The following is a 24,178-nucleotide window of genomic DNA, read 5'->3' on the forward strand; positions in this document are numbered from 1 at the left end:
CTGAGAGGGGATCTGATTGAGACATATAAGATTATTAAAGGATTGGACACTCTGGCAGCAGGAAACATGTTTCCGTTGATGGGTGAGTGCCGAACCAGAGGACACAACTTAAAAATACGGGATAGACCATTTAGGACAGAAATGAGGAGAAACTTCTTCACCCAGAGAGTGGTGGCTGTGTGGAATGCTCTGCCCCAGAGGGCAGTGGAGGCCCAGTCTCTGGATTCATTTAAGAAAGAGTTGGATAGAGCTCTCAAGGATAGTGGAATCAAGTGTTATGGAGATAAGGCAGGAACAGGATACTGATTAAGGATGATCAGCCATGATCATATTGAATGGTGGTGTAGGCTCGAAGGGCAGAACGGCCTACTCCTGCACCTATTGTCTGTTGATCCTGGGATTGTATTCATTAGAGTTCAGAAGGTTGGGGGGAAAGCTAATGAAACTTGTAAGGTAATGCATGGCTTAGACAGGGTGGATGCTGGGAAATTGTTTCTGTCCGGTGGGGAGTCTAGGACTCATGGGCACAGCCTTAGAATTAGTGGGTGTCACTTTAAAACGGAAATGGGGAGACATTTCTTCAGCCAGAGAGTGGTGGGCCTGTGGAATTCACTGCTAAGGAGCGCAGTGGAGGCTGGGATGTTAAATGTCTTCAAGGCAGGAATTGATAAATTCTTAATCTCGCAAGGAATTAAGGGATATGGGAGAGTGCGGGTAAGTGGCATTGAAATGCCCATCAGCCATGATTGAATGGCCTTACTTGCACTCCTATTTCATATGGTCTTATGGACCCTGTGTATTAGAATTGAAGTTGCAGTTTTAGAAAATCACTGAGTCCCTCTTTTGAACTAAAGGAGGGAGACAGAGCAGTAAGCTACAAACCATTTAACCGTACACCTGTTCTAGGAAAATGTTAGGCAGTTGGGCAGTTATTGCAAGACAATTTCGGAAACCTAATCCAATGAGGCAGAATCAACATGTTTTGTGAGAGTCATAGAGATGTGCAGCATGGAAACAGACCCTTTGGTCCAACCCGTCCATGCCGACCAGATATCCCAACCCATTCTCGTTTCACCTGCCAGCACCTGGCCCATATCCCTCCAACCCCTTCCTATTCATATACACATCCAAATGTCTCTTAAATGTTGCAATCGTACCAGCCTCCACCACATCCTCTGGCAGCTCATTCCATACATGTGCCACCCTTTGCGTGAAAAAGTTGCCCCTTAGGTCTCTTTTATATCTTTCCCCTCTCACCCTAAACCTATGCCCTCTAGTTCTGGACTCCCTGACCCTAGGGAAAAGACTTTGCCTATTTATCCTATCCATGCCCCTCATGATTTTGTAAACCTCTCTAGAAGGTCACCCCTCAGCCTCCGACACTCCAGGGAAAACAGCCCCAGCCTGTTCACCCTCTCCCTGTAGCTCAGATCCTCCAACCCTGGCAACATCCTTGTGAATCTTTTCTGAACCCTTTCAAGTTTCACAACATCTTTCCGATAAGAAGGAGACCAGAATTGCACGCAATATTCCAACAGTGGCCTAACCAATGTCCTGTACAACCGCAACATGACCTCCCAACTCCTGTACTCAATACTCTGACCAATAAAGGAAAGGAAAGCATACCAGATACCGCCTTCACTATCCTATCTATCTGCGACTCCACTTTCAAGGAGCTATGAACCTGCACTCCAGGTCTCTTTGTTCAGCAACAAAGGTCCCTAGGACCTTACCATTAAGTGTATAAGTCCTGCTAAGATTTACTTTCCCAAAATACACCACCTTGCATTTATCTGATTTAAACTCCATCTGCCACTTAGCCCACTGGCCCATCTGGTCCAGATCCTGTTGTAATCTGAGGTAACCCCCTTCGCTGTCCACTACACCTCCAATTTTGGTGGAATCATTATTTGACTAATTTATTAGAATTCCTTGAAATGATAAGAGGAGCTGAGGCGTGGCATGGTGGCTGTGGTTAACACTCCCATCTCACACCACCAGGGATCCGAGTTTGATATCAGCCTTGTATGGTTGTCTGTGAGGAACTTGCATGTTCTCCCCGTGTCTGCATGGGTTTCTGCTAGGACTCTGGTTTCCTCCCACAGTCCAAAGAAGGACAGGTTAGGTGGATTGGCCATACTAAATTGCGCTGTAGTATCCACGAATGCGCCACGGTAAATGCAGGGCTGTAAGGATAGGATGGATGGTGTCTGGAAGGTCAGTGGAGACATGATGGGCTGAATGGCCTCTAACTGCACTGTAGGGATTCTATAATTCTAACCTATGGATGTGGTGCACCTAGATTTTCATAAGGCATTGAACCACATAAAAGGTTAGTACACAAAGTGCATGTATGAAACAGCTCAGTTTCTGGGTTGAAGAGCTTGTCATAAATGGAAAAGTTGAAAAGTTTGGACCTGTACATATTGGAGTTTAGAACACAGATAATCAGGAAATTATAGAACATTTTGATGTGGTGTGTCCACAGCTCCATTTAAGGGGAAAGGTAGGTAGATAAGGTAGATAAGAAGGTATCTGGGATGCGTTCTATCATTGGGCAAGGTATTGAACACAAAAGCAGGGATATAATGTTGGAACTATATCAGACACTGATTGGCCTGCACTTGAGTTTTGTATACTGCTCTGGTCAACACAGTAAATGCTGCAGGGAGACTACATTACAGATTGAAATTTAAAGAAGAAAGATTGCATAGGCTAGGGTTGTTTTCCTTAGAACACAGGAGATTGAAGAGTAACTTATGTCAGATGTACAAAATAATGAAAGGGTTTGAACAGAATGTTTTCCTGAGCAAAAAGGTTTATTTCAGATGATTGATAAAAGGATTCTACCAGAAAAAGCTTTCTCACTTGAATGGTAGTTGGTACCCGTAATTTGCTGCTGCTTTCAGTAGCTGAGGTTGAAACCTGTTTTAAAAGGAACTTGGATCTGCACCTGAAGCATTGTAACCCACAAAGTTGTGGATCAGGTTGCTGGAAATTGGGATGAGAATGGGTGGCAGATATGAAGATGGAGTTGAGGCTAGAAATCCAATTGCCATGAACAGTGGAACAGTCTCTAGAAGGCTGAATGACCTCTTGATATTTGTGCTTTCATGAGCTATGTAGCTTTCAGTTCATCTATCCCTCTTCAAAATAGTGACTTCTGCCTCACTGATGAATGTTGCACACCATTTACAGAGTTGAGGCCAGAGATCCGTCCTTGCAAGTATGCATTGTTACATTGCAGCCCCAGCAAATTGGCTATCTCATGGTCATTTGCCTGTTTTTAATACACAGTTGAATGATTCGTCTGTATTTTTATGTACCTTCAGAAATGTAAATACGTGATCGTGGTGTGCTTTTAGAGAACACTGATGACTCGATTACTGTGTTCTAGAATACTTGTGTAGATGTGGTTGTGCATGGATTTGGGTCATCGGTATAAAAAACACTGAGGTTGTTACAGGTTAGTGCATTGGATCAAAGATTTTCCAATGTTTCACAAACTGAGAATGATCATGACAATGATGTTGTAGACCCTCATTAAGTTAAGGTAGTGAGGGACCTTCACATAACTCAAGGTTGAAATAGCTTTTTTAGCCCAGCAGCTTCTATTGGTAGCCACATTTAATCATATTACAATTCTTCTTGGAAGTATCATTTTTGTCCTTCCTTCCTCCCTTCCCAACTTGTTCCTCCACTTCATGGTAATGAAAGTGGCATTTCTTTCTTAATCAGTTCAACATCTTCAGTTTCCCAATCTTCACAGCCAAATGTGTGGATTTTTATTAGGTTGTGTGTAACTTGGCAGTGTTGCTTATTTGAGTACAAGGCATTTTTTTCCTTCAGTTTCTTTAATACTTAATTGTCCTTAAATACAGCATAACTCCTTGATTTGTCAATAATCAGAGTTACTGTGGGTGTTAATGTGAGCCGGAGCATTGAATTTGAATCTGATGTTCGCCAAGTTGAATAATTGTCAGCCTAATAGTTGCCAATTCAAATACTGGAGATTTACGTACTTGGATGTTATTTAAGGATAGGTTTGACTTTATAGTGATGACTTCTGTAGTGGAATAGTTTGGTGATAATTTTGTTCAAGCTTATGTGCAGAGAATAGGTGTTTATGTGGAGGTACGTCTGAGTGCCTACGATCCTGAATGGGTGGCAGATATGAAGGTGGAGTTGTGGTTAGAAAAATAAAGATCATTGCTGGAATGGGAATGATGAATGGGAAAATTGGATATTTCCTCTGCATCTTCACGAGCAAGAGCAAGTAATCAATTTTAGAGTAGCTTTACAAGTTACAGAATTTGATTCAATAACTGCAATTTGTTCTAATGTGAACAGGAAATTAAAAACAGGAGTGTATACGCACTCCTTAAACTCAAGATCAAATGTGTATTTTAATTTCATTTACCTGGTTTGGATTCAATAACCTTTAATATTATCACCTCATAAAGACAAGGTGATCTCAATTTTGACATTTTCACTGTTAATGGTCTCAATAGCAGTTTGGAGGAGTATATTTTGAATGTCCACTACTCTTAATGTGAGGATATGCTCCTGACGTTGCTTCTAAGCTGCCTAGCTCCAAATTTACGTGCCTCTTAGTAGCTTGAAGACACAGTTTAATCAGTGTGTAGGCTCTGTTTTGTGAACAGGAGTTGTTTCAAGGAAGTGGTTGCTTAAAATTGTGAATATTTTGTCCTTGAAGAGCGAGATAATATTTACTGAATATTTCCTTTTGCAGAGAAATATCAGCAGAGAACGAGCGTGAATCTCAACAGCTTCAGCATTATTGGTCAGAGGTACGATACATGGTTCGATGTATTTATCGCCAAGCTGGGACACCGTTAGCTGATGATCAGGATCAATCATTGGTGCCAGATAAGGAGGGAATGAAAGAACTGGTAGACAGGTAGGTGGTTAATAATTTATGAAAATGTATTGTGGAAATCCCTATAGTTGTATGAAAAACCCTTTTTAAAAATCCATTGGATGGTTGACCAATCCAAGGCGGAGCCATTGAAAATACTATACAAAAGACAAGTTGGAAGATTTAATTTGGGATGCTACATTTGCTTATGTACATCTTTAAATGTTGTGCCATTTCTCTGTGAATGTTAACCAAGGCATTACCAAGTAATTTCTAAAGATTCAAAGGAAGAGATCCAAAGAACAGAAAAGGCAGAACCTTGTTCTCTTCCTGTTCAATGTTTTTTGTTTTATGAATGCTCATTTAATGATTGAATTAGGTATACTTGTTGAAAATGTCAAGGGTCTTAAAAGAAGTGGCTAGTGAGATAGTTAATTAAGTAGTTTTAGTTTTCAAAAATCTCTCTATTTTAGGAAAGGTCCCATTAAATTAGAAATTAACAAATGTGAATCCTTCATTCAAGAATGAAAGCAGGAAACTGCAGGCCAGTTAGCTTAACATCTGTAAGAAAGAATGAATATTAGAATCTATTAAATAAGTTATAACATGGCACTTGGGTAAATTCAAGATAATTGGGTACAAGTCAATTTGATTTTGTGAATGTGAAATTGTGTTTAACCAACCTATTTGATGTTCTTTGAGGAAATAACCACTGCTACAGATAAAGGGGAACCAATGGATACGCTTTATTGGATGAAGTGCCACATCAAAAGTTGTGTAGGAAATAAAAGCTTGCGATGTAGGGACAAGAATAGGTTTGTCCAGAAGGTCGGCTGGCTAATGAGTAGAAGAATAGATTTGAAGTATAGTCTTTTTCAGGCTTGCAAGATGTAATGAGTAATGTTCTGCAGGGATCTCGCATGTTTATATAATTTGTACAATTGACTTGGATGAAGGGTTGCAGAGTATGGTTGCCAAATTGATGACACAAAGCTAAGTAGATGGTAGTTGTGAAGGTGACACGAGGCTGCAAAAAGGTATAGAAGAATTAAGTGAGTGAACATCTGAAATAGGATCAGAAGTAGACCATTCAGCCCCATGAACCTGCTCTGCCATTCAATAAGATCATGCATACTCCTAGCCATCCCCAATTCATTCATTCCTCTGCTTAACGAGAATCTATCGATTTCTATTTTAAAAATATTCCATGATCCTGCCTCCAGCAGCACCTGAAGCAAAGAGTTCCAGACCTGCACAATCCTCTGAGAGAAAAGGAAAATCTCATCTGTCTTAAAAGGGAGTGACCCGTAACTTTTAAAAGTGTCCCTAAGTTCTGGACTGACCCAGTAGAGAAAATATCTTTTTCATGCCATTCTGGATCTCACCACTTCAACCCAAGTCACCTCTCAATCTTCTAAACTCAAGTCCAAACAAGGCATCCAGTCCAAGTTATCCTTCTAACAACCTGCTCATTCCAGGTATCAATCCCCCAAACCATTTCTGTACCGCCTGCAGTGTATTTATACCTTTCCTTAAATAAGGAGAACAAAACTGCGCAAATATTTCTGCTGATCTCACCAATGCCCTGTAGAATGAAGCACAACGTCCTTCCTTGTATCTTTATTTCAGTTCCTTTTAGAGTAAAGGATAATGTTCCTATAATCCTTTTGATTTCATGTTGACCTACATCCTAACTTATTGCAACTCATGCACCAGAAAAGCTAAATATCTCTGCACCTTGGAATTCTACATTCGTTCTTCATTTAATTCGAATTTTGCATTTTTTAAATTCCTGCCCAAGTCAGAATCTTTACCTTTTCCCACATTATACGCTATCTGCCTGATTTTTTTTATCCACTCTCAGCTTGTCAACATTTGTCCACAACTTTCTTGAGTCTTCCTCACAATATACATTTCTACCTAAATTGGTGTTGTCTGACAATTTAACTATCGTGCTTTTCCTCCCCTCACCTAAGCCGTTGATGCAAATTGTATGAAGATGACAGCCAGCTCAGATCCCTTTGGATAAATGCAAATTACTGCAGATGCTGGAATCTGAAACCAAAAGAGAAAATGCTGGAAAATCTCAGGTCTGGCAGCATCTGTAAGGAGAGAAAAGAACTGATGTTTCAAGTCAAACTGATCCTTTGTCGAAGGTTTGACATACGGTCAGTTAGACTCGAAACGTCAGCTCTTTTCTCTCCTTACAGATGCTGCCAGACCTGCTGAGATTTTCTAGCATTTTCTCTTTTGGTTTCAGACCCCTTTGGAAGTCTATTCACCACATCCTACCCATCACACCAGTCATGCCTACTGTTTTGTGATAATCAGGCAATCATCTTTCCATGTAAATATGGTATCCCTACGAAATGAGCTTTTATTTTCCACAATAACCTTTGATGTAAAATGTTGTGAAATGCTTTCTAGAAATCCTAGTATAGTGCATCTACAGGTTCCTCTTTATCCAGTTGGTAAAAATGAAAGAATACAATCTGGGAATAAGTGAAACTGAAATTGTCAATTTTGGTTGATAGAATAAAAAAGCATATGATCTAAATGGTAAGAGATTGCTGAGCTCCCAAGTGCAGTGGAATCTGAGTGTTCTAGTGCATGAATCACAAAGCTGGCATGCCAATACAGCAAGTAATAAGCAAGTTAACAGATTTTTTTTCCCCCCCAAGAGGAATTGAATATAAAAGTAGGGAGATATGCTTCACTCATGCAGGTCACTGTGTCTGAGTACTGTGTATGATATTGGTTTTCCTCATTAAGGATATAAATGCTTTCAAAGCAATTTACCCAAGGTTTACCAGAGCGTAGCCTTATGAAGAAAAGGAAAATAGACTTCTATCCACTTGAGTTCAGAGGAGTAAACAGTGACTTGATTGAAACATAGAAGATTTGGGACCATCTTGGCATGGTCAGAGTGGAAAGGATATTGTTCTTCTAAGAGAATCAAGAGTTAGGAGCCCTGTTTTAAAATCGGGGTTCATCCATTCAAGCAGATGAGAAAATTTTCGAGGGTCATGAGACTTTGGAACTCCTCCTGTTAAGGTAGTGGAAACCGAGCCCTTGAATACTTTTGTGCTCTGTTGATATGGAAGTCATTAAACTTTGTAGCAACGTTTGATCAGTTTGGGCTTGCATAAATTTGGATTTCTCTTCCTGCTGTTCTCCACTCGAATGATTAACTCTGTTAAACTCCATTTGCTTATGACAAATTTTAATTATCGTAGATAATTACATTAAGTGATATAGAACACCATACAAAATAAAGTTATGCATAGCACAAAAGGTACTTTGCATTGGAAGTCGCTAAACCAAAACATTAACTCGCATGTGTTGTGAATGAGATGTAATATGTCACGAGGCTTACACTGTACCCCCTCACTTGACTGTATTCCTGATTTATGAATGCCTGCTGGAGTAGTCTTAATTATTTTTATACACATATATAGTTTTGTTTTTAATGTGAAAATGGAGACTTGTAGATGTTTAACGTGCTGTCTTTTTTATTTGTTTCCTTGGCCTTAGGTTATGTGAACGGGACCCCTACCAGCTATACCAACGTTTAGAACAGCAGGCCAGAGAGTATGTTTTGGAAATGAAGGTACGCTTGCTCCGACATCTGTCACTTGGGTCCAAGGTCACAACTGTGGCGCAGGGCCCACCACAGGCTCATCAGTTCATCTCACTCTTATTGGAGGAATACAGCGCACTCTGTCAAGCTGCTCGCACAATCAGCACCTTCCTCATTACACTGGTAAGTTACAAGAACAAGCTATTGCCACAATACTCTGCATCAATTTATCAGGCCTATTACCCACCTCTATGAAGGTCAGAAAAGCATCACAAATGTGTGAAGACCTCCAAGGACTTCAGAATCAGTCCAAAGACAGTATTTATTCCTAAAAATTGTTTATTGCTGAAATGTTCAACAGTTATTTCGCGTAATATTTTCGAACTGAGCCGAAATTGCAGCATTTGCAAATTAGGAATTGTAGTTCATGATGTAGAACACAGTGAATTCTGCAAACCTGAGGCAGATTAACAAATTGGGCATAAATGTTAGATGAAATTTGATTTCAGGAGGAAATGCAAAGTGTCAAACATACAACGGTAATATAATAAATGTGTTTAGGAGGAGAAAGTCTTGGGGTACAGATACATAAATGTTTAAACAATAGACAAAAATGAGAAAGTTGGCGCATAACAGTAAAGCAGTAAGAGACTACTGAACAGTACTTGTTAACAGGGCTGTAGTGAGAATATTTTATCCAGTTTTGCATGTCTTGTTTTTGGAAAGCTTTGAAGGATGTGCCAGAGTTTCACTGAGCTGATACCAGGGATAAGATGTACTTATGAGACATGAGCAACTGGAACTTCTTTCACCAGAATAGAAACATTTAAGAGGACATTAAATGAGAGATCCAGAATTAACAAGGGCTTTAATCAAAATATGGTGGAAGTTAACCATTTCTGCTCATCAGTCACTTAGCAGAAGAGATTGTTGAACCCTTTTGAACTGAAGGTTGATATGATATTAAATCTTTCTTCTTTTGGTTTTTTTTTCACTTTTTTTCTCCATTCGGAATTTATTTCCTATTTTTGACTCGTATGAACCGATGTATCAGGAGTGGGCCATTCAGCCTTTGAACCTGCTCTGCCATACAATTAAATAATAGCTGACCTGACTACTTCACATTTCCACCCATTCCAATTAGCCTTTCACCCATTGCTTATCAGGAATCGATCTAGCTCTGTCTAAAATAATCAGTGACTCGGCTTCCAATTTTTTTGATCTTCTCTTAGAATACAAAGTGATCTTTTTGATGCATGTTTATCTTCTGTTTTTAACTCAGTTTATTTTGACTGGATCCCTTTTTTGCATTGTGCAGATCTGCTTTTTTTTTAAGTCAGATAGAGTTTAACTTTGTCTGATCTGTCATTTCATACTATAAAAGTAGTGGTGTATATTACATGGCAAGAGACCCTTTGGCACATCGAATCTGTGCTAGTAAACATGGTTGCTGTTTTCCTATCCTCTCATGATTTAACTTCTCTTGACAATGATTCAAACTCAAATGCTTTCCCTGTTAAACATAGCATTCTCATCAAGATATACATCAAGGAAACACCCTTTGGTCCAACTCATCCATGCTGACCAGAAATCTTAAATTAAGCTAATCCTATTTGGCCCACATCCTTCTAAACCCTTCCTATTCATATACCCACCCAGATGCTATTTAAATGTTGTAACTTAAATAAATGGCTCTACCACTTCCTCTGGCAGCCAATTCCATACATGCACTACCCCCAGCGTGAAAAGATTGTCCCTTAGGTCCCTTTTATACCTTTGCCCTCTCACTTCAAACTTATGCCCTCTAGTTCTGGACTTCCCCCATCCCAGGGAAAAGACTTTGTCTATTTATCCTATCCATGCCCCTCATGATTTTATAAGCCTCTGCCTCCAACACACAATGCATTTTGAATTCTAAACATTCACTGCAAAAGTCTTCTCATGTCATACTATCTCTTTCTTTTGTTAATCATCTTAAGTCAGTGCCCTCTGCTTCTTGATATTCCCTCCAATGTGATTGGTTTCGCACTGTCTACTATGGCCAGATCTCTTATGATTTAAAAGGAAATATTGGAAAATTTTCAAAGAAGGTTGAGAGCAGACCTGATCAGGAGATTGGTTCAAAGGACATGAAACTTTCTCGTGAATATTTTCAGTATTGTCCCTAATGTCTTCTAATCCTTCACCGGGAGTGATACTGATCCAGAAGAACTTTTTGCCTCTGGATGGAAAATAGTATTAGAATTGGAGCTAAGCCAATCAGGAGAGAAATAGGGCAAACAATTTCACACAGAATAGTCGAAATCTGGAACACTCCTCTGAGAAGTCTGTAGATTTTGGGGTAACTAAAACAGTTTTCAGTTTGGTAAGGTTACAAAGGGAGATGGAGTCAAACTGGGAAAATATAATTAGATCATGACTGAATTCTCTGGTAAGGCAATTTGGACATCGATCTTTTGCAGCTTGTCCTAATTTTTCCTTAAGTTTAATTCCTCACTTTTTGGTTATCAAATCATATAGCTGTACAGCATGGAAACAGACCTTTCGGTCCAACATATCCATACTGACCAAATATCCTAAATTAATCTAGTCCCGTTTGCAAGCATTTGACCTATATCCCTCTAAACCCTCCCATTCATATACCCATTCAGATGCCTTATAAATGTTGTAATTGTACCTGCCTCCTCCACTTCCTCTGGCAGCTCATTCCCACACAAGCACCACCCTCTGCATGAAAAAGCTGCCCCCCCCTTAGGACCCTTTTAAGTCTTTCCCCCCTCACCTTAAGTGTCTGCCCTCTAGTTTTGGACTCTCCCACCCCAGGCAAAAGACCACATCTATTTACCCTATCTATGCCTCTCATGATTTTTATGAACTTTTAAGGTCCCCCTCAGCCTCTGAAACTCCAGGGAAAACAGCCCCAGTCTATTCAGCCTCTCCCTATAGCTCAAACCCTCCAACCCGAGCAAAATCCTTGTAAACCTTTTCTGAACCCTTTCAAATTTTATATAATGTTTCTTATAGCAGGGAAACCGGAATTACACACAGTATTTCAAAAGATTTAAAGATTTGGTTAGATTTAAGTCTCGGATAGATCAGTGACCGAATCCATTCAATTCTAAAGTTTCATTGTAGCATTTACGAGTATACAGTTGTTTAACATGTTCTACAGGTAGGATAAACCGGGGGCTTGCAGAATTAAGTTTAAGATTTCAGTGCATAAACCAAGCCTTGATACTTCTCCTAGTTCCCAACTATTCTAAACTAACTTTTGACTGTGAGAAATTGCGCTATTTACCCTTCAATCCCACTCATTCAGCATTCTTCCATCTATGAAAGGAGGAAGAGCAAAACAAAATCCAATTCCGATGCGCTGTCTTCATACATCAGCAAAAGATGCACTATGTAGACGCCGATCTGTGGCAGAATCTTTTTCTGTCACAAGTGCCAAACATGAAGTTTGCAAGCATTGAAAATTGTCTGTATTGGCTACTGTAGTTACTGTTGTCAAACTTCTAGCCATTGGTCAGGACAATGCATGCTGGTCATAGATGGTGTTGGCATTTTCCTGTTATCAAATAGTGACACCTGGATGCACTAATCTGCACTAATAGCCTTTATGTCACATATGGATGTGCCTGAGCAAATAATTAGTCTTACTGGCTAAGTACCAAATTTTTTTGAAGATTAAGTTGACCCTGTTAAACAACAATACGCAAGCCACTTCAGTTTCCTTTCTTCCAAGACTGGGAAATCAAGTGACAAAGCATTGGTACAATCCATCAGACTGGTAGAAAGCAGCTAACAGGTCATTATATTCTGGTTATAAGTTTGCTCACAGAGCTGAAAGGCTTTTTTCAAATGTTTCATCACAATATTAGATAACCTCATCAGTGAGCCTCCAGTGAAATGCTGGTGTTACATCCCACTTTCTATTTGTGTCATGGTTTCTTCAGGTGGCTGATATAATTTCCGTTTCTTTTTCTCAGAGGATGGTAGATGGGGTCAGAATCGGTGTGTTTACTGATAGTTCCGGTTAAATTGCCAGACCTCTAGAAATTCCTGTGCGTGTCTCTGTTTCGCTTGTCCTCCAATGGATGTGCTGTCCCAGTCAAAGTGGGGTCATTTTTCGTCTGTATGTAAGGATATTAGTAATAGTGGATCACATCTTTTGGTGGCTAGTTGGTGTTTGTTTATCCTGGTGGCAAGTTTTCTCCCTGTTTGGCCAGTGTAGTGTCTGTTACAGTCCTTGCATGGTATTTTGTAAATGGCATTCATTTTGCTGGTTGTTTGTTTAGGGTCCTTTTGGTTCGTCAGCTACTGTTCAATTGTTTTATAGGTTTGTGGGCTACCATGATGCCAAGGGGTCTGAGTAGTCTGGAAGTCATTTCAGAGGTGCCTTTGATGTAAGGTAATGTGGTTAGAGGTTCTGGGCATGTTGTGTCTGCTTGTTTGAGTTTGTTGTTGAGAAATCTGCAGACTGGGCTTATTGGATATCAATTTTTCCTGAATACGCTGTATAGGTATTTTTCTTCAGCTGTTCATAGTTCCTGGGTGTTGCAGTATGCTGTGGCTCGTTGAAATAATGTCCTGATGCAGCTCAGTTGGTGGGTTTTGTGGTGATTGCTTCTCGAGTTAAGTATTTGGTCTGTGTTTGTTCTACTGTGACACCTAGGAATGGGAGTCTGTTATCGTTCTCTTCCTCTTTTGTGAATATTATGCCAGTAAGGATATTGTTGATGGTGTTGTAGGTTTCCTCTAACACACCCATCATTGGACAAGCTAACAGAGACATGGACAGGAATTCCTAGATGACTGGCATTCTAACCAGAACTTCAATAAACACATCGATTTGGACCCCATCTTCCGTCCCCTGAGGAAAAAGAACTGGAAATATCAGCCACCTTAAGAAACCAAGAAACACAAATAAAAAGTTGGACATAACACCAGTGCTTCAGCGGAGGCTCACTGATGATGTTACCTAATATGACGATGAAACGTCTGAAAACACACCTTCCAGCTCAGCGAGCAAACTTACAACCAGAGCCTCAATCTGAGCTACAATTCTTCTCAAAAATTGCAAATGTCATTATATGCCAGGGAGGTTTAGTGACAGGCTGATACTCACTACTGTTCCTCAAAATTGCTTTCCTTTCCCCAGCAACCTTCACGAGTACAACAGGTCCTGTGAGTTAGTAGCAGTAGTGAAGTTCAAGCCCTTGAGTCCCCTTCACCATTCGAAAATTGTGGCTGATCTTTTGCATCAACTCTACTTTCAAGATCTGAAAAGTTCTGCAGCATTGCTCCAGCCATAAAGACATTGTTTTGGTTTAATTAATGCACTCTTCTGCTTTTTATGGAAAAAAAAAGTGTTTTCAGTGTAGATGCTGGACTGGAAATCTTTGGTCCAATTTCTCCCTGCAATATAATTTTGGCGAAGGCAGTGGCTTCATGGTAATACCACAGGAGTAACAGACAAGGCACCCAGGCCAATGCTCTGAGTCATACACTTGAATTCCACCATGGAAATTGGTGAAAATTGATTTCAGTAAATATTTGGAATAAAGCGATTGCTTAATAGCAACCAATTTCATCTCTTAATAAGGAAAAAACCTACCTGGCTCACTAATATCCTTTTAGGAAAGTAAGTCTGTCCTTATCTGGTCCGACCTCCACATGACTCCAGACCTGCAATTTGGTTGACTCCGCTTTCTAGGCAATTAGTGATGGGCAATAAATGCTGGCCCAGCCAGCAGTACCCATATCCATGAACAAATAATAGGCACCAAATCACAAGATTTTCTCTAATTAGTGAGGGACCATTTGGCCCTACCCTTGGTATATTATTCGCCAATTCTGATGTATTGTTATGAACAGAATGTCTCCCTTCACATAAAACATGTCAACAGAATAGATTGATCCACCAAAGCAGAAAGTTGCAGTTCCCTTCTTTCATTTTACTCCCAAACACTCATTGCAAAATGCCTCTGCAATATGGGCCTAAACTATTTAGATTGCTTATGAACATTTCACAAATTAATATTTCATAAAAGTTAAATTATTTTGATATGGTACAAATTTGAACAGGTTCGATTGCTATAATTGACAGGATGTTGGCTACAGCTAATCTGGGAACACTATTTACGCTCAAATATGAAATGTATTTCAATAGTGTCTTTCAAGACTGTGGTGGCTCAAAGTGACTCTCAATTGACTACGTATTTGCAATTGCTATTGTAATGTAGGAAATGCATCAGTAACTCCCACAAACAGAATTGAGATCATAGTCATACAACACAAACAGACTCTTTGGTCTAACCAGTCCATGTCAAACATAATCTTGAATTCTTTGGTCATTTTATAAAATAATGCTTCCCACCATATGTTTTCAAAGATTGAAAACTAATCATGTTGGCCAAGTATAGACAAGGGAATTGAGACAGGCAGGATGTGAAATTTTCAAATCAGTCATGATCTTATAGGGGTGCAGCCTCGAGGAGCTGATTGGCCTCCCACTTATCCATATGTTTGTAAAATCCACAAATTGAAAATCAGCCAAAAGAGCAAAAGATGCTTCACTTTAATGCCTCACCCAAAAATGGCTGAGTGTCACTATTGATTGAGTGAAGACTCTGGAGTGAGATGTCAATCCACAATCTGCTGACTCAAAGGAGAGAATTCTATCCATTGATCCATAGAACTACCCTCAGAGTAAACAGGGAAGCAAAGCTACTTCCTGGCATCAGGAAACTGAAATTTTGGGAGAGGGTTAGGCACGTTATCTTTGTGAATAAGGGAAAATCAAGCCAAGCAAATTATAAACTTAAGTAATTGATCCAGGTAAAACATGCTCACTCTGGATTAAACTTCAAATAATGGGGATTCAATTTCAAGAGGTTATCAACGAGAAATGGAAATAGTTAGCATACCTGGCTGGCCATTCCCCACCTCAACACAGATATTAAGAGTGTGGAATAAATTACAAGGCTATTGTTCTGACCAATATTTATTCTTCAACCAACATCCTATTGTCACAGTGCTGTTTGCAGCAACTTGCACTGTACAAACTGACAACCAGATTTTCCAAATTACAAGAATTGCAAAGTGCTTCAGTTGTAAAGTACTTTGGGACGCCTGGCATGCATGCTAAGCACTAAATAAAGTTCTTTCTTTCCTTGAGAGAGCTACTGTGAATGAGCTCAAGGCATGAGAGCAATTTTGAGAGGGAGAATGACTGATGGTTAAAAGCATGGACAGCAAATGAGCAAGTTTTCTTTTCCAGTTCCAAAATGTAATTTTTCCACAAGACCTTAAATGATCTTTAATCTTCCATTTTCACCAGTAGCAAGTGTTTAGCATCATGGAACTTGCTTAAACAGCACTTTTCAATAGAAGAATCATTGTTGACATCACAGTTTAGTGTACACATACAACACTCACTTTTGCATAGCATCTGCTGTGGCAAAAAAGCCTAGATGCTTAATTAGAACTGTGTGTAAGTTTGCTTGCTGAGCTGGGAGGTTCGTTTTCAGATATTTCATAACCATACTAGGTTACATCATCAGTGAGCCTCTGGTGAAGCACTGGTATTACTGACCCACTTTGTATTTATGTATTTGATTCCTTGGGTTGGTGATGTAATTTCCTTTTCATTTTCTCAGAGGGTGATAAGTGAGGTCCAAGTTGATATGTTTGTTGATTGAGGTCCGGTTAGAATTCCGTGCTTCTAGGACCCATTTACCACCCTCTGAGAAAAAGAACAGAAAATGACATCACCACAAGAACTGACATCACAGGAAATGACATTACCAACCCAAGGAAACCTAAACACATAAATAGAAAGCAGGTCACTAACACCAGTGCTTCACCGGAGGCTCACGGTGTAAAGTTACCTAGTATGGTGACGAAATGTCCAAAAACAAACCTTCCAACTCAGCAAGCAAACTTACATCCAGAACCTGAGCTACAAAACTTCTCAAAACTCACTAACTTAACTAGAACTATAGAATAGCACTGAGCGTGACTGGTCTGAGCCCATATCAATTTCAATGGCAAGGGGAGTTTAGTTAGTCCCAGTTTCTCCCTAATTTTATCATTTTTCTTCAAACATGTATCTAATTTGCTTTTGAAAGACAGATGATTGAATCAGTACCCATCACCATAAATGCATTTCAATTGCTAACCACTTGTTGCATCTAAGTTCTCATTGCATCTGGCTCTTTATCCTAAATAAAGGAAATCAGTACCCTTTTGTTACCAATTTTAAACAAAATATATCAAGAGGTGACTGAAATAATGTTCTAGAACGGTCAAGTCTATTCATCTGGGCAATAAAAGTTGAAATTCTGAAAATAAACGTTATCTTACATGCAGACAAGTTGGTGTCAGCCATTCAACTGCTTGAGCTTGCTCTGCCATGTAATAATCTCAGCTAATCCAAATGTAGTTCTGAGCTCAGCCACTAGAGGAAACATCCTTTTCACATTTACCAGTGTCAAGAATGTTCAGAATCTTAAAACACTTCAATCATAGAGCTACACAGCACAGAAACCGTCTAACCAGTCCATGCTGAACATAATTCCAAAGTAAACTAGGTGTCTGCACGCATATATACATCCCCCGCAACCCCACCACCATCGACTGCTTTTAGCCCGTGTTCCTCCAAACCTTTCCTATTCATGTACTTTCACAACATTTAAGACATTTTGGATTTGTATGCACATCCACCACTTCCTTGGGAAGTTCATTCCATACACAAGTTACCCTCTTGAAAAATCTTCCCCATGTCTTTAAAGTGAGAAAGAAAAATTTTTAAAATGTTTCCCCTAGTCTTGAAATCCCCCATCCTAAAGAAAAAATCTCTCTATATCCCTCATTTTATAAACTAACGCTGCCTCTCAGTCTCCTATGCTCCAGTGAAAAAAGTCTCAGCCTACTTAGCCTTTCTTTATAACTCAAAACTTCTATACCCAGCAACATTCTGGTAAATCTCTTCTGAACCTTCTCCAGCTTGATAATATCCTTCCTATAACTGTGTGCCAGAACTGGACACAGTATTCCAGAAAAGGCCTCAATGTCCTGTACAACCTCTACATGACCTCTACCTCCTATACTCTAAGGACTGAGCAATGAAGACAAGCATGCCAAATGCCTTTTAACCACCCTGTGATGCAAACTTCAAAGAATTGTGTACCTAAGCCCTAGGTCCCTCTGTTCTACAACACTACCAAGACCTAATTTATTAAGTCCTGCCCTTGTTTGTTATAGTAAAATGTAATGCCGCACATTTACCCAAATTGAACTCCATCTACCATTTTTCAGCCTATTGACCATCTGATCAAGATCCCTTTGCAACCTTAGAAAACCCTTTTCACTATCTGTGTTACCAATTTTGGTGTCATCCATAAACTTACTGACCATACTTTCTATATTCTTGTCCAAATCATTTTCTTACAGTTGAAGACTGGAATTTTCAGAGAGCAAGTCACAGTAATGCACTGCTTTGTGAATCATACAGAAAAGCTAGATCATGGTTAAAATACAAGCATCCGTTTGAATTGTGGATGCACACCTACTACTGTCATCAGCACTATTTCCAGAATGTACTCCTCCCTATGGCGACTTTGAGCGAGATTGCTAAATGAGGGACATTTTTGTGATAAATCTGTTGAACTCTTGCAACTGATAACTTTTCAGTAGCCCTGGATTTGTATCTATCTTCTGTGGGATGTGTTAATTCCCTGCTTCATTGCATTCCTTACGTACTGAAAACCTGTTCCAGTTGCTTGAGCTATAGATGTCTTCCTTGTTTTCTCCTTTAGGAAAGTGAACATTTGAAGAAATTCCAGGTCACGTGGGAACTGCATAATAAGCACCTCTTTGAAAACTTGGTGTTCTCTGAGCCACTTCTGCAGAGTAGCTTACCATCACTAGTAGCACAGCTCCGGTAAGATTCTCTACAACTTACAAGCTTTAGATTTAATGATTTATTGGATAAAGATAATAAGGAAAGCATAATAGTTCATAATGGTGTTTTTGTACTTAACACCACTGCTGACATGGACAAATCCTTTTTTTCATTTTTTTTGATACCCAGTGTCCTTGCCAGGTATCATTGGATAATATGAAGTGTAAAGTATCTTCTATTCAACCCAGTTTACTGACCTCTGAAAGACATTGTGTGCTGTTCTAATGCAAGTATTTCCTCTTTGATGCTATCCGTGTTTATGGCCTCTTAGACTAGGCTCATGGTATGTGGATTAGTGGTGCTGGAAGAGCACAGCAGTTCAGGCAGCATCTGCTGCCTGAACTGCTGTGCTCTTCCAGCACCACCAATCCAGTCATGGTATGTGGAATGAGGATGGTGACACATTTTGGAAGTTGATTTGCATGATCTCTGGAGAGCTACGAATTAATTTAACAGTTAAACATTGCACCTTAGTGGCCGTCAGAATGTATTTTAGAGACTTGAGGGGATAATCTCGTCTGTATCCGAGTAGAGTATTGAGAGAAGTGCTGCACTGGCAGAGATATCTTCCAGTGAATTGAACATAAAACACACCAGTACTACTAGATTAAAAATTACTGAAATTTGCTACGTCACCTCGTCCAGATGGAATCCATTCTAGGTTGCTGACACCCCCATATCCTCCCTGGCTCCCATGTTAGTTGATGTGGATGTTGTATTCAGCACTGTCCTCAAAAAAAAAACAAAACCATGGTCTCTTCAACTGCCCAACTTCAAATCCCCTTTACTATGTAATGTCATTGAACGTTTTATTAAAACAGTATCTGTGGAGAGACAAACAAAGTTAATATTTGAATCTGGCATGACTCCTCTTCACTGGAGAAAAGCCATTTTAGATTCAAAACATTCGCTCATTTTTCCCAGAACTCCATACTTTAGTCCCTCCATGATTTACCTCGCAATATTACTAAAATTGTTCTTAGCAAAGTCTCAAACATTTGTGTATAACTGACAAATGTAAACTTTCACCCTCTGTTCCATCTAGATGTGTCATTCTTTGATGTGGTTCACCTTACTATCCCCATTCCCTCCACCAATCTCTATCCACTGTTGTCCATCTAGATGCTTTTGCACTCACTTGGTTCTCCTCTCATCTGTCTGATCATAGCACATACTCAACTGACTTGGCTTCTCTTCATACTCCTACATCATTGCCCCTCGTATTCACCAAAGATTTGTCCTTGCCTCCTCATTTCTCATCTTTGTGCTATACTTGGTGAAATCATTGGAAAATGCATCAGCTTCCCCACATGTGTTCACTTTTCTGTACATCATGTGGGGTGTGAACATGGCTGGCTGGGCCAAAACTTACTCCCCATCCCTAGTTGACCTTGAAGGTAGCGGTGAGCTGGCTTCTTGAACTACTGCAGTCCATTTGCTAGACCTACAATGCCATTAGGAAGGGAGTTGTGAGATTTTGATGCAGCAACACTGAAGGAACAGTGACAAGTCAAGAAGGTGAGTGACTTAGAGGAGAACTTGCACATACTGGTACAAAAACAGAGATTGCTGGAAAAGCTCAGCAGGCCAAGAAACATCTGTGGAGGGAAATCAGAGTTAACATTTCAGGTTGAGTGACCCTTACCGTAACCATTTGTGTTGCCATTTTCGGGGATCTGTAGGCTGTATGCCAAGATCCCTCTGTATAATGCTCCTGAGGATGCTGACACTTACAGTATATTTCGCACCTGAATTTGATCTTCCAAAATGCATCACCTTGCATTTGTCTGGATTAAACTCCACCTATAGTTACCCTGTCCAAATCTGCGGTCTATTGATATCCCACTGTATCCTTTTGAACAATCCTCCCCACAATCTGCAACTCAGTCAATTTTGGTGTCATCTGCAAATTTGCAAATCAGACTTGTTATATTTTCATCCAGATTAATTATATATGATTACAAACAGTAAAGGTTCCAGCTTTGATCCCTGCATAACACCATTAGTCAATGATCTCCAATTTGAAAAGCACCTTTCCACCCCTACTCTGTCTTCTATGTTCTGTATCCATTGAGCCAACCTACCCCAGATCCCTTTTGTACCAACCTGCCATGAGATACTTTTTCAAATGCCTTACTAAAGTTCACGTAGGCAACATCAATCATTTCCTCATCATTCTTGTCACCACCTTAAGTAAAAAATGAACCAAGTTGGTGAGACATGTCCATCTCCGCACCAAGCCTATGCTGCCTATCACTAACAAGTTAATTGATTCCAAATTTGAATAAACCTGTCCTCCGTATCGTCATTAGCTTCCTACCACTGATGTCAGGCTCACTGGCCTGTAATTTCCTAGATTATCTCTGTTTCCCTTAAACGAAGGAACAAGATTGACCATTCTCCAGTCCTCTCGACTGAGGTCAAAGAGGATGCAGAGATATCTGTCAAGGCCCCAGCTATTTGGGTGGCACAGTGGTTAGCACTGCTGCCTCACAGCACCAGAGACCCAGGTTCAATTCCCGCCTCAGGCGACTGTCTGTGTGGAGTTTGCACGTTCTCCCCGTGTCTGCGTGGGTTTCCTCCGGGTGCTCCGGTTTCCTCCCACAGTCCAAAAACGTGCAGGTCAGGTGAATTGGCCATGCTAAACTGCCCGTAGTGTTAGGTGTAGGGGAATGGGTCTGGGTGGGTGCGCTTCGGCGGGTTGGAGTGGACTTCTTGGGCCGAAGGGCCTGTTTCCACACTGTAGTAATCTAATCTAATCTAATCTATTTCCTCCCTTGCCTCCTACCGTATCCTGAGATAGATCCCACCTGGCTCTGGGGAGTTGTGTACCTTAATATATTTTACGAAACCCAACACTTCCTCCTTCATTGTGTTGAGTCTTTGCACACCTTTCCCGAACCTCAACATCCCTCACATCCCTCTCTCTGGTAAATACCGATGTAAAGTATTCATTAAGGATCTCACCCATTTCCAGTGGCTTCGCACATAACCTCCCTCCTTTATCCTTGAGTGGGCCTGCTCTTTGCCTAGCTACCCTCTTGCTCCTGATACAATGCCTTGGGATTCTCCTTAACCCTGATGGCAAATGACGTTTTATGGCCTCTTTAGCCTTCCTAACTCCATGTTTGAGTTTCTTCCTACTTACTTATATGCTTGAAGGACTTTGTCTCTTTTCAGTTGTCCTTAGGTGTCCTTCCTTTTTTGAGTAAGCTGGTAATTTCCTCTGTCATCTAGCATTCCCAAATCCTGCCATTCCTGTCCTTCACTTTCACAGGAACATGTCTGTCCTGCACTCTAATCAACGAGTCTTTAAAGACTCCCACTTTTCAGATGCAGATTTACCCTTAAACAGTTGTTCCCAATCCACACCCTCCAATTTGTGCCTAATTCTGTTATAGCTGCCCTCCCCCAATTTAACACCTTCATCCAAGATCCACTCTTGTCATCCGTAAGTATCTGAAAATCTATGGAATTATGGTCACTATTCCCAAAATGGTCCCCACTGAAACTTTAATCATGGGGCTGGGCTCATTTTCCAGTACCAGGCCCAGAATGACCCCCTCCCAGTTAGATTATCCACACACTGTTTAACAAACCCTCCTGGAAATACATAACAAATTGCTCCCATCCTAGGGAGTCCCAGTCAATATGAGCCTTTTTTTTTAACCCCTAGATCTTTCCACAATCTGACTATATATCTCTTCCACTATCTCCCACTGGCAACTATAACATCTGTAGTACAATCCCAGCATTGTGATTGCACGCTTTCTATTCCTGAGATCTGCCCATAATGCCTTGCTGCAAGAATCCTCCAAGGTGTCATCCCTCAGCTGTGATATGTTCCCAACCAGTAATGCAACTGCCCCATCTCTTTTGCTTTCTTTCTTAACCATAAATGTCCTATTAAGCTGCCAATCCTATCCCTCTTTGAACGATTTTTCTGTGATAGCAACAACATCGTAATTGCATGCATTAATTCAAGCTCTCAGTTCATCTGCTTTTATACTTGTATTGAAGCAAACACAGTCTAAAGCTACAGTGTCACTGAACTCAGCAACCTCTCCGTGACTGCTCTTCCTCTTACCTATGTTTGCCTTGGTCTTAAGCTCTTCTCCAGTATCTATACAACTGACTTGCTGCTCCAGTTCCCACCCCCTTGCCACACTACTTTAAACCTTCCTGAATGGCATTATCAATCCTCCCTGCTAGGAGATTCCCCACAACACCACCACCACCACCATCAGCACCTGTGCGCGCATGAACGCACACATACACGTGCACACATATACACACCGTTTAGGTGCTACTCATTCTTCTTGGACAGAATCGTGCCTTTCCTGGAAACCATCGCAATGATACACAGCTGAAACCCTCCCCCACTGCATTTAAGGAGAGTCTCTGCATTAGGATCTCCATTTTATTTAATTTTTGTTTTTATTTTTAGTTTAAGTTTGTTCTGTTTTCACATTTTACTTGTTTCAGCATTGCTAAGAATTTTGAATCCAAGCTGGAGTTCTTGCACTATTAATGATTGTTGTCAGTATGTGATCAGTTTATCAGAAATTAAGTTGAATTTATTTAGTGTTTGAAAAAATGTTTGTAAATTATCTTAACAAATACCGTATGTTGATTTCGGCCTCTTTGGAAAGGATGTTTGCAGCTAGTCTGGTGAATTAGAGAAGCAGGCTCCTCCCATTAATCTTGACTCAATGATTTGTATTAGTAATCCAATCACATGTTAATACTAACTGAAAATAGGGTTGATGTGATGTCACCTGTGGCCAAATAACCTGTCAACATTTGAACAACAGCTGAAGTAGCAGACAAATGACCGTTAATTTGAGTTGCCATGAAAGTTGCAACAAGTTACGGCCTTCAAAAGGGAAAGTGAGAGCTGAGGAGTAAAATGACAATTTTTTTTAATGAAGAATATTTAAAACTATGGCCAGCTATTGCATATGTTAGTGCCTTTGTTCACCCTTAGATTGTGAATACATTTATTGCCCTTCATCTTGAGAGTGGCTTTCACTGTGTTAATCAATTTTGTTAACCATCACCTGGCATGTTTCATAGCTTAATGAGTGTGTTCATTCTCATAATAACAGATCATTGGTACCTGAATTAAGATTCTGATGCCAGTGAAATCTACTGGACTTTACATCCTGTAAAATTGCATTATTCTAACTAACATAGTTAAACTAGAAATCTATTGTACCACCATAATGAGTTCTTGGTATTAAACAGTGTCATTAGAGATTTGGATAATATCAAAAGAAAATTAGCACACTGACATTTCAGCTGCCTCCTTGAGTTATGCTGGAGAAGCACTGGCCATTTGCTACATTATTGTGCTTTTGAGTTGAAGATTATGATCATATTAAGGACAGTTTGAGCCACCCCTGTTTCTGTAACTCAGTCAAGGATTGTAATCAATTAATTATGCATCCTGAGGCTGAGTTTGAGAGCTCATTGAAAATGCAGTGGGCTTCCATTGCATTTTCTTGTTGCTTACAGAAAATCTATAAGAGATAGTGACCTGTAGGTTAGGAAGTGTTTGTAGCATTAAACCAATCATCACTTTTTTTTAAACCCCTTTCACTTTCAGGATATTTGTCAACGAAAGCCCTGCCCATCTATAACTGTCTATCTCATCATAACCCTTCCCAGTGCCAGACGGTACAAAAGGAGACCATTTGGCCCATCAAATATATTGTTATTCTGTGAAAGAACTGCCCTATTGTTTATTTTT

General features: G+C 40.1%; 1 protein-coding gene across 2 annotated transcripts in view; it reads left to right on the forward strand.

Annotated features, from left to right (window-relative positions):
- fam193a (family with sequence similarity 193 member A) overlaps nucleotides 1–24,178 on the forward strand; it is a 230,067-nt gene that overhangs the window by 142,434 nt on the left and 63,455 nt on the right. For both annotated transcript variants that reach the window (XM_072593910.1, XM_072593918.1), the window contains exons 5-7: nucleotides 4,754–4,921; nucleotides 8,414–8,642; nucleotides 18,281–18,405. In XM_072593910.1, the coding sequence (XP_072450011.1) occupies nucleotides 4,754–4,921; nucleotides 8,414–8,642; nucleotides 18,281–18,405 (522 nt within the window). The remainder of the gene's footprint in view (nucleotides 1–4,753; nucleotides 4,922–8,413; nucleotides 8,643–18,280; nucleotides 18,406–24,178) is intronic.

Source organism: Chiloscyllium punctatum, chromosome 2 (genome assembly GCF_047496795.1).
Source record: "Chiloscyllium punctatum isolate Juve2018m chromosome 2, sChiPun1.3, whole genome shotgun sequence".
In the NCBI taxonomy this organism is placed as follows: Eukaryota; Metazoa; Chordata; class Chondrichthyes; order Orectolobiformes; family Hemiscylliidae; genus Chiloscyllium; species Chiloscyllium punctatum.